This window comes from Berghia stephanieae, chromosome 6 (assembly GCF_034508935.2).
Source record: "Berghia stephanieae isolate SIO BIC M18660-M18661 chromosome 6, UCSD_Bste_1.3, whole genome shotgun sequence".
Lineage (NCBI taxonomy): Eukaryota > Metazoa > Mollusca > Gastropoda > Nudibranchia > Aeolidiidae > Berghia > Berghia stephanieae.
The window spans coordinates 62,234,530-62,247,029 of NC_088365.1; the positions used below are offsets into that span (position 1 = coordinate 62,234,530).

Consider the following 12,500-nt stretch of genomic DNA (forward strand, 5'->3'; position numbering starts at 1 on the left):
CCAGTAGTATGACACTCGCTTTCAGATCGGAAGGCCCTGGGTTCGAGCCTCGCTCGGCGCATAGTTGAGTCCTTGGAAAAGGCTCTTTACTCACATTCTCTCGCCGTACTAAGGTGTTAAATGAGTACCTGCCGTTGAACGGTTTGTCTCTGTCGGAAAAAAATCTGGTTTCACAAACACGAAATTAAAATAAAACAAGAAATGCAACATGCGTGTTGTGACTCTTGCTCTCTTGATTTCTTCTTAATTTGATTAACGCAGACAACCCCTCTTCACTACAAATAAATTCCAGTCGCCATCTTTAAATGGTGGAACTTCCGGTCGCCATCTTTAAATGGTGGAACTTCCTGACAACATAAAACTGTTATCTCGCCATTTTTACACCCCCCCCCTTGATTACATCATTTCCGGTCTCAAAATGTAAAGCGCGTTGAGCACGTTTAGTGGGTATTGCGCTATATAAATGCACACGCTCAAGTTTATATCAATTATATTTATCAATTAGAATATTTTCTGCCGTTTAACTCGTTCCGTCCGCTCGGCTATCTATTTCAAGCCAATGACAAACATTCTTTAATCAAATATTATAGTTACCTTTAGTAAAAGCCAAACAGACAAATATGTCAGTCCCGATATACACTAGCATTGATAGCCAAATAAAAAGAAGAAGATGGCGTTGGCTGGGTCATGTGGCCAGAATGGAAAAAGGGTCACTTCCCAAGACAGCCTTGTACTGGACAGCAGATGGAAAGAGAAAGCGGGGAAGACCCAAAGAAACCTGGCGAAGGACCATGGAGAAAGAATTAAAGGAAGCAGGCCTGTCCTGGAATACATCACAGCCACCGCAAAAGCAGCCGATCGCAAAAAATGGAGATGTCTGGTGGATGCCCTATGTGCCTCAAGGCCCGAAGAGGCTTAAGTAGTAAGTAGTAGTTTTATGTAGAGAATATCTACTAAACGAGCTCAAAGTGCTTTTCAAAAGAGTCCCTAGCCAACAGCAACAAGGGACGCAATCGTGCTATTTTATAATATCACGTATTTTATTTGATTACTTCCCTTTGTTAAAGTTATTTGTTATTCCCAGGATAGAAAGCTTTTTCTAAGATGAGGGTCATTTAAATCGATCGATATTTGAAGGGCTAGTTTTCTGGTCAAATTTCTAAATATTGTTTCTTCAGAGTACGGCAGTACAGTAAGCAACATTGTTAATGAAATGCTACTGACCCTGAACTGAATAAACCCGAAGCCGTACCGAAACATCGGAGGAATACAGAAAACACTTAATATCTCGATATCAATAGTCTTCAACAGTCGTAACGTCACTTCCTTCCTAATGACGTATGGTAACTAAGTAACACTGGCTCTAAACTATCGGGACAATGGCGGACGCCGTATGAAATATTTCCCAGGCGAGCTTAAACGCGTATCCAGAGGAAAAAAACCCCATCAATTTGATCATGTATTGACTTTTACACATTCTGATCACAAGGCATATGAAAAGGGAATGAAAAGTTCTAGCCAGCATGAAGAATAAAAAGTAATGATTTTCTTTGTTTAGAACCAAGATGGCCGCCGTTGCCGGGCGCGTGACATCAGACTATTGAATCCAATTTGCGACATGGTTGATGTAGGTTGCAGTAACCGATTTTATTTATGTTGATGAAACAAACGGGAATCAATTTGTGGACAAAAGAACACGAGACCTTTTTCCAAAGAGTTCTCGGGATTTCCGTCTTGTCCTTGGCCGACTAGGGGGAAAACATCTCGGTGATGTTTGAAGTAAGTCATTGGATTCAATAGTCTGATGTCACGTCGCCCAGCAACGGCGGCCATCGTGGTTGTCAACAAGGTTAAATCGGTACTTTGTATTCTTTATGCTGGCTAGAACTTTTCATATGTCTTGTGATCAGAATGTGTAAAAGTCAAAACATGATCAGATTTATATTTTTTTCCCTCTGGATACGATTTTATGCTCGTCGGAGAAGTATTTCATAAGGGCGTCCGCCATTTTTCCGATAGTTTAGAACCAGTTACTAAGTTACTATGCGTCATTACGAGGGAAGTGACATCACGACTGTTGAACTCTATTCATCCCAGTGACAAACCCCTTCTCGCCAACACCACTTTTAAGTCCACATGTTTTAATAGGTATTCTACAGATAGAACGAAGATTACGTCACTCAGGCCTTTGATATTGTTTTTTGAGTAAATCTCCCGAAAATGAATTAACCCGACTATAAACATTTAAGGTTACAAATATTGTTCCGATAGTTTAGAGCCAGTTACAAAGTTACTATGCGTCATTACGAGGGAAGTGAGGTCATGACTGTTGAATTGTATTGGCTTGGACTTATTTACTATGAATTACTGGAGGTTGGCATGGTCCATGAACGATTCAACAATTTCTTACAAAATGCAAGCGGACAACACGGAACAGACTCAGCACATTTCATGTCGGACAATGCACAAACACATCGGAATGTCTCAAACATTCCTTTGACGGAAAAAGCATATGATCATATTTTTACCACATTACTCCCCCTTTCTGAACATTTGTGAAAACGCTTTCAGGTTATGGAAAAACATTATAAAATATTATTATTATTGAGTAGAAATTCGCCATCATCTTTTTACAATGGAACACTTTGAGCGAATGCAAGTCTTACTCAACTGTCAGAGCAAAGACACAGCCTCTGTCATAGAGCTCGCGATGCATGTCGCCTTCGGAAGATGCAGTTTCATCTTTCTGCCTGTTATCCACGGATGATATGCTTGGCTTGAAACTGAATATAATTTTTTTGATTAAACAGAGGTCATTCAATCTGAGATCTACGCATGTTTTGATGTTTATTATTATTATATGGGGGACGAAGTGGCCGAGTCGTTAAGGCATTGCACTGTGATCCGGATGACCCGGGTTCGAGCCCCGCTTCAGGCACTTTGGTTTTTTTTTCCTTGAGCAAGATTATTAACCCCCAATTTGCTCACTTGGACAACATGGGTGATTCCTGTTGACATCAGACATCTTGTTTGATGGGTTATCTATATTCCTTCGTGGAATGCCTAGGCGACGATATCTTATGATATCGTGGCGCAAAATGCATAATTAATTTTTGAATTAATTATTATTATATAGGATTACAGGTTTGATGTGGTCTAGTGGTATGACACTCGCTGTCGGATCGGAAGGTCCTGTGTTCCAGCCTCGCTCGGCGCATAGTTGAGTCCTTGGAAAAGGCTCTTTACTCACATTCTCTCACCATGCTCAGGTGTAAAATGAGTACCTGGCCGTTAACAGTATTGTCTCTGTCAGAAAAAAAACCAATGAAATATCGCCTAACAGGCGTCATGTCTCGTTCTACATGTTATTTATTGCTGCTGGTCAGGGACCCTTCCTTGTAAAGCGCTTTGAGCACGTTTAGTGGATATTGCGCTATATAAAAGCTCAATTTAATCTAAATTTATGCCAGTTTGGCACAAACTTGACACGTTCCACCCCGTCATTTCGGAGGTGTCTTTTTCCCACACGACTTGATTCAACGCATCAATAGTCTCATTGAAATCAAGGACAATCAATGCTTTGGAGAATCTGTGTTATCTAAACAATGGGTTGTTAAATAACACACACACACACATACACACTCAAACATACAGATACACATACATACACATACACCAACACACGCGCGCGCACACACACACACACTCAAACACATACACATACACATACATACACATACACCAACACACGCGCGCGCACACACACACATATATATTAATATATATATATATATATATATATATATATATATATATATATATATATATATATATATGGTAAGGAAAGTATTCTCAATTACCAACAATTAAAAACATATTTTATACCATGAATTTATATTCAATATATATATATATATATATATATATATATATATATATATATATATATATATATATATATATAATATAGTAAAATAAAATAAATCAAAATAAACTACAAGTAATCAGCAACAGAGAGAGAGAGAGAGAGAGAGAGAGAGAGAGAGAGAGAGAGAGAGAGAGAGAGAGAGAGAGAGAGAGACACACACACACACACACACACACACACATATATATATATATATATATATATATATATATATATATATATATGTGTGTGTGTGTGCGTGTACGCGCGAGTGTTGGTTTTTGTGTTTGAGTGTGTGTATGTGTGTGTGTTTTTTATTTAACAACCCATTGTTTAGATAGTACGGGTTCTCCAAAGCATTGTCCTTGATTTCTAAGAGACTATTGATTTGTTAGATCAAGTTTTAGATCGGAAAAGATTGTCAGAATAAGACTCCTCTAAAATGACGGGGTGAAACGTGACAAGTTTGTACACACACACACACACACACACACACACACACACACATATATATATATATATATATATATATATATATATATATATATATATATATATATATATGTGTTTAATTTGTGTTACTTTATATATGAAGATTTTCAGAGATACAGGCCGACAAAACGCCATACGTTTTTAGTGACCACCTGATGAATGTGTGTATATATATATATATATATATATATATATATATATATATATATATATATGTGTGTGTGTGTGTGTGTGTGTGTGAATACACAGTGAGAGTGAGAGAAGGAGAGAGAGAAAGAGATAGAGAGAGAGAGAGAGAGAGAGAGAGAGAGAGAGAGAGAGAGAGAGAGGGGGGGGGGGCGAGGAGGGAGAGATACAGAAAGAGAGATAGAGAATATACGAAGAGACAAAAAGAGAGAGGGGAGAGCGAGGGGGAGAGATAGACAGAAAGAGAGAAGAGACATACCATTGACAAGAGAGAGAGAGAGAGAGAGAGAGAGAGAGAGAGAGAGAGAGAGAGAGAGAGAGAGAGAGAGAGAGGGTGAGAGAGGAAGAGAGAGAGAGGGTGAGAGGGAGAGAGAGAGAGAGGGAGAGAGAGCGAGAAAGAGAGAGAGAGGGTGAGAGAGAGAGAGAGAGAGAGAGAGAGAGAGGGGGGCTGAGAGAGAGAGAGAGAGAAAGAGAGAGAGAGAGGGTGAGAGGGAGAGAGAGAGAGAGCGAGAGAGATTACATACTGTGTATGTATGTCTTCTTGACCATTGGTCATCTGCCGAGGAGAAAGATCTGGATCTAACAATCTATCAAAAAATGCTAAGTGCCAATAGATAACACACATTGACAATCTTTCAACTCATGTTATTCGTTTACAGTTTGCAAGACATTCTCGAACGCCACTCCCAAACAAACGCGTTCAAATGCCATGTTTGCAAACAGCAATCATTTTGACGAGCATGGGCTTCGACCAACATATACCTATTTGCAGGCCTGATACCCCAAATTGGATTCAATAGTCTGATGTCACGTCGCCCAGCAACGGCGGCCATCATGGTTCTAAACAAAGAAAATCGGTACTTTTTATTCTTTATGCTGGCTAGAGCTTTTCATATGTCTTGTTATCAGAATGTATAAAAGTCAAAACATGATCATATATATAATGTTTTTCTCCTCTGGATAGACTTTTATGCTCGTCGGAGAAATATTTCATAAGGGCGTCCGCCATTGTTCCGATAGTTTAGAGCCAGTTACTAAGTTACCATGCGATTTTACGAGGGAAGTGACGTCATGAGTGTTGAAGCGTATCGATGTGGACTCATTGTTATAATAGAATTCAAAGACTCTCAAACCAACGTCACGATATTCTCCATGACAACAGTGTTAAATCAAGCCCATAACTGCGTTCGGATATCAGAACTGTAAATATATGCACGTCGGTGTCGTCCTATTGATGCTATGCGTTTAGTTTAAAAAACTCATAACATCCGCCAGCCGGATCATATTGCACCAAATCACAAAACTATGTGTAAACTTAAACGTAGACTAGTCATAAATTGATTAATACAAGTTAGTGAGAACAACTCGCAAAATTGGCTATTATATATATATATATATATATATATATATATATATATATATATATATATAACCCAAATGAGCCGAGTGACGTCCATTTCATTTTTTTTCTATCCCAAGTAATTGACAAAATAAATACACGAAGAACATTTAGCATTTTCCTTTCTATTGAAAGTTGACCTTTGTCGTCATAAATAAAAAACAAAACAAGCTTGAGATGGCGTAAACCAAATGCAAATATTTATTATAACGGTTTTAGACTAATACATAAATAAATGAATAGATAGGTAAATAAATAAATGAATAAATAAATAGATAAATATATAAATAAATAAATAAATAGATAAATAAATAGACAGATAAATAAATAAATGAATAAATCAATAGATAAATATATAAATAAATAAATTGATAAATAAATAGACAGATAAATAAATAAATGAATAACAATTTTATTTAAAAATATATAAATAGTTGTATAATAAAAAATAGATAAATATATAAATAAATAAACTAATAAATAAATAAATCTATAAATAAATCAGTATTGACTGCAGGCTGTCATTTGCAAATGAATAATCGTAATTTACTCACCGTTTTCTCAAACACACGTTTGTTTTGTTTCTGCATAAAGGTAAGTCTTTCCGTCTCCACCGTTCATCGTTCGATTTATTCGTCTGTGTTGTTGCAAACGGAGAAAGAAAACGGCAGCGAATGATAATAATATTATTATTATACTATGATAATTCGAATGCCATCATTGACCGTTCGTTCCAACAATAATCTTGTGTTACACACTAGTAAACACGTTGATACTATTATAATATAAATATGTAAAACCCTTAACTTTGACGACAACACTGAGTTATCAAGCGAGTCAAGAATAGAATAATATAACAGGTGTGTTGTGCATGTTGCTGTTAACACAATTAATTTATTTATTCATTTAATCTTTTTTTGATAACGGAGTTTGACCGTAGCCATCGTTATGTTATAGCCTGATACTGAAATCCAAAAGGACTGGCAGTTTGACGTCATTATTTGATTTTTGCACCGCTTAGTGAGCTGTCGTTAGTAGAGCTCATGGAAACAAGTTATTTCATTGGCTGAACTACTGAATACAACTCACGATTTGTTTTCTTTTGTGGCAAAAGACTGGCATTTTGACGTCATTTTTGGTCAGTGTCAGGTCATAACTTTACGAAGGCCACGGTATGACGGATTTACTGTGAGTGTGCATTTTATTTCATTTGTTACCGTCCCTCTCAAACTGGTATTGGTCTGGATGAAACAGGTACTAAAAATTGAATATAATTTCTCGTAGCCATCATTAACTTATAGACAGTTCGAAGATGACGTCACTCAGGTCTTTGTTATTGTTTTTGCCATCCGCGTTTGTGAGTTGTTCTCACTAAACTGTATTAACCAGATTATAAACGTTCATGGTCACACAGAGTTTGTGTGTTGGTCTGTTATACTTCCGGATGGCAATGTTGTGAACTCCTTGGCCAAGCGCATTCTATCTATAGCCTGACACTGACTAAAAAAATGACGTAAAAATGTCTTTGGCCACAAAAGAAAACAAATCGTGAATTGTATTCAATAGTCCAACCCATGGGATCACTTGTTTCCATGAGCACTACTAACGACACCTAACTAGGCGGTGCAAAAACCAAATAATGACGTCAAAATGCCAGTCTTTTTGGGTTTCAGTGTGAGGCTATAGATAGTTCGAAGATGACGTCACTCAGGTCTTTGTTATTGTTTTTTGCCATCCGCGTTTATGAGTAATGCTCACTGAACTGTATTAACCCGACTATGAACGTTCATGGATACCCACAGTTTTGTGTGTTGGTCTGGTATACTTCCGGATGGCAATGTTATGAGCTTCTTAGCCAAGCGCATACTATCTATAACTTAACGATGGCTACGATTATCTTCTCACTGAAGCCCCTCTATTATTATACAGTATTATAAACGTATAGATAGTATGCAGATGACGTCACTCAGGCCTTTGTTATTGTTTTTGCCATCCGCGTTTATGAGTTGTTCTCACTAAACTGTATTAACCAGACTATAAAAGTTCATGGTTACACAGAGTTTATGTGTTGGTCCGTTATACTTCTGGATGGCAATGTTATGAACTCCTTGGCCAAGCGCATTTTATCTATAATGTTATACATAGTTATGTGTGTTGGTACGAGCCCACTGACGGGCAGATGTTGTGAATATTTGAAATTTTACTTAAACGCATACCATCAATAAACTGAAAAAGTGAATTTAACAAGTCGTCATCCGCCGTGTGCTTTGAAAAAACTCGTACGGCTATGTGGTCTTGTGGTATAACACTCGTTTTCGGATCAGAAGGTCCTGGGTTCGAACCTCGCTCGGCGCCATAGTTCATTCCTTTACTAGCATTCTCTCACCGAACTCAGGTGTAAAATGAGTAACATTAACAGTAACGCCGTTAACAGCGTTGTCTCTGTCCCAAAAAAAAAATGCCCAACAGACGTCATGTCCCGTCTACATATTAAATGTTGCTGTTAACCAGGGACCCTTTTTAAAGCGCTTTGAGTACGTTATGTGGATATTGCGCTATATAAAAGCTCAATTTAAAAAACAAACACTATAAATGATTATAGTTTAATTGATAGAATGTAGTGAGAACTAATCATAAAAAATGTGACCCTTCGTCTCAAAGCGGCACTAAGTCGGGACGACCTAGATACTGGAAATTGAATTTATCGTCACAAACATGAAACTTTGTGTTGGTTTCAACTGGATTCAATAGTCTGATGTCACGTCGCCCAGCAACGGCGGCCGTCGTGGTTCTAAACAAAGAAAATCGGTACTTTTTATTCTTCATGCTGGCTAGAACTTTTCATATGTCTTGTGATCAAAATGTGTAAAAGTCAAAACATGATCAGATTTATAATGTTTTTTTCCCCTCTGGATACACTTTTATGCTCGTCGGAGAAATATTTCATAAAGGCGTCCGCCATTGTTCCGATAGTTTAGAGCCAGTTACTAAGTTACCATGCGTCATTACGAGGGAAGTGACGTTACGACTGTTGAGGCGTATTCTCACTAAACTGTATTAACCCGACTATAATCTTTCAAGGTTATACATAGTTTTGTGTGTTAGTTAGTCCATTATAATTCCGATGGCAATGTTGTGAGCTTCATAGTCAAGAGCATACAATCTATACGATTCTTTCATTTCTTTGTATTTACTAGTAAAAAGCCCGCAATTTCGCGGGGAAAGAACTATTTTCATTCGATATCGCCAGAATCATTTTCTTGATTAGCTTGATTACGATTAGATGCACATTTTAATCGATGTGCTTGTTGTCGGTGCCATGTTTTATTCGGCATGATTTTAGTTTATCAGTCAGTAGATATCAATATCAATAAGTGGCAAGTCTTTACCACGCATTACTTGGGAGTGCTTTGCACTACCTTCAATACTTCACTAATTAAAATGGCGGCCGAGAATCAAAACAATGGTCAAATTAGGACATTTTAAACTTTCACAAATCTATCAAGGTTTGTTCTAGAGTTTATAAAACGCTTTTATATGATGACAAATTGAATAAATAAACGCCTGACAAAAGATCAACGGTGAAAATACAAATTGAATGAATACTGGGGGTGTAGGAGCTTTCGGAATGTCTCCCCTTTACTTAACTTATGTGAGGTCAAATGAAAATCTGAAGCGGACGCGAAAAATATCATGTCCCCGAATCTGTCTACTTTTGGTTTGTACGGGCTAGAAGCTAGACAGATCCAATTGACAGTTTTCCGACAACGTTTAACTAAATATTTCCCAGGGCAATAATTATCACATCGATGGCATAAAAACGACAGTAATATAAGCAGTAATATTCGTTGATGTTGTTAATCGGTGAAACTTGTTTAAAATTTCTGTAAATCCGAATACCGTCATGTGATCAAGTGAATTATATCACTATGAATGCCACGATTTGCTGAAAAATGCCAATCGGACAGTTCCTACAAACACACACACCCCTCCCCCCCCCCACCCCCCTTTGCTCAGGAATTTCTCTACTTGATGGGCCCCCCCCCCCCCCCCCCTTTTTTTTTCTTCCACGCAACCACATTCCAAAACACACACACACATGTATACACCACACACACACACACACACACACACACGCGCGCGCGCACACATAAACATACACGCAATGAGAACACACTACTACATAACACTGATCACCGCTAAATCAACACAACGGAAGTAAGGGCTCTACTGGACAGATAGAGTTCAGGGTGTGGTCATGAGGTGTTAGTGTCTTCGGTAAATTTTTTATGATATCTGTTTGACTTAACGACCTTTCAAACTGACTTTAAATTATAAAAGGAAATCAAGTTATCTGTTTATCTATCTGTAAAAAATAAATTTCTATTTTTCAAATCTTTCGGTAGAGTTGTGCGCCGCATCAATTTTTTTATTGACTCAAATAAGCACAATGTTCTCCACAAGGCTATATTTTTTAAAGAAAGGATTAAACCAGTTATCTTTATCCTGCCAAATAACAATACGAGCTTGCGAGTATGTGTTATTATGGCACAATGAAAATATAACGAGTTTAATAAATACAAAGAAATTAAAGAATACGTTTATTCCACCCCTCCAAGTAAGATTCTTAGATATGTCATGACGAATTGTATGGTAGTAGTACTACTTACTTCAATTCGCCATGATTTGTGTTTTTCTCATTCTGCTTAAATGAAAATTTGAACCAGATGTTAAAAACGTTAGATTTGCATTCATTATTCATGCACACCAAAAGATTATTTATAATGGGAGCGATCTATATTCATGTTTTCGTCCCACCAGGTCATCAATCACATGATTTGTTGCTCTCCAACGATTGGATATTTCTTAACAAATGTAAACACGCTGCTTTGTTTACAAAAGTTATAAACATATCAATGTGTCAAGCTGAAACTAACGACCAATCGTGATGTTAGATATTTAAAAAGCTGTGAACACTTTTCACTATGTAGGTCACTTTGAGATTTTGCAATGTGACCAATGACCTTGAGCACATGGAAAGTTAATATAGATCATGCCCATTGCCAACCAGCTGTCTTTTACACCTTATTCCACACCAATAAAATGTGTGAAAATATTCTGAAATCGCTATATAAAGTTGGTATTATTATTATTATTATTATTATTATTATTATTATTATTATTATTATTATTATTATTATTATTATTATTATTATTATTATTATTAATAGTAATAGTAATAATAATAATAATAATAATAATAATAATAATAATAATAATAATAATAATAATAATAATAATAATAAATGTACATTTATATAGCGCTTATTCAACTCGTTCTAAGCATTATTCAACGATTAGTAGATAAGAAATGATAAGGTTTTCCAATGAGAGGACTTGAATAATAATAGGATTACTTACATGGCAGACAAACTCGAAGTTTTAATCTTCAGATTATCAAGAATTTAATTTGCTTGACAATTAGGTTCTTTAAAAAAGTAGTATTTTTCATTTGTTTTTTTTTAACATGTTTTTAAAAAAATAGATTAAATTTTAATTTAAATCATAAAATGACTTATAGAGGTCACATTCGTCACGACGTAAAACCTAGAGGCTCCAAGTGGCTGATAAAAACTATAACAAAGAGCTCAGTTACGTCAATTTCGTTCCATCCATAGAAAAAAAAAGAAGTGACATAACAGTTCAAGAATTAAGTACCTTCGACACGTGTTTTACTAAAAATAGATTTTTGTTGTGTAATGTTATCTGACAACAATTTTTTCAAAAACGAACAAACCACCAGAGGTCATTCACCAAAAGCAACACTTTACATATAGATACTATGCAGATGACGTCACTCAGGCCTTTGTTATGGTTTTTGCCATCCGCGTTTGTGAGTTGTTCTCACTAAACTGTATTAACCAGACTATAGATAGAATGCGCTTGGCCAAGGAGTTCACAACATTGCCATCCGGAAGTATAACGGACCAACACACAAACCCTGTGTAACCATGAACTTTTATAGTCTGGTTAATACAGTTTAGTGAGAACAACTCACAAACGCGGATGGCAAAAACAAGAACAAAGGCCTGAGTGACGTCATCTGCATACTATCTATAAAAGTTCATGGTTACACAGAGTTTATGTGTTGGTCCGTTATACTTCCGGATGGCAATGTTGTGAACTCCTTGGCCAAGCGCATTCTATCTATAGGACGAGACATGACACCTGTTAGACGATATGAATTTTTCTTTTTTTTTTTTTTGGCCGGACAGAGACAACTCTGTCAACAGCCAGGTACTTATTTTACACCTGAATAAGGTTAGATAATGTGAGTAAGGAGCCTTTTTTTTCTCCAAGGACTCGACTATGCACCGCTTAGGACTCGATCCCAGGACCCGTCCGATCCGAAGCTGGTGTCAAACCACTAGACCGCATAGCAACACAATGAATGATAAATAATTCTTATGTGAAATCGTTAAGATTCTTGAACTTTTGAAACATTTGGCATTTTGA

At 36.7% G+C, this 12,500-nt stretch overlaps 1 protein-coding gene across 3 annotated transcripts in view; it reads left to right on the forward strand.

The window, feature by feature from the left end:
- The first annotated feature begins 6,724 nt into the window (after nt 1-6,724).
- The window catches only part of LOC144975396 (sulfoquinovosidase-like), a 65,857-nt gene continuing 60,081 nt past the window's right edge, over nt 6,725-12,500 (forward strand). The window contains exon 1 of one of the 3 annotated variants that reach the window (XM_078919423.1): nt 6,725-6,844. Coding sequence is in view for 1 of the 3 variants with exons in the window: in XM_078919422.1 (XP_078775548.1) it covers nt 7,230-7,238 (9 nt within the window). In the remaining 2 variants the exon portion in view is untranslated. Of the gene's footprint in view, nt 7,239-12,500 lie in introns of all 3 variants that reach the window. The other 2 variants (XM_078919422.1, XM_078919424.1) reach the window with 2 other exon arrangements.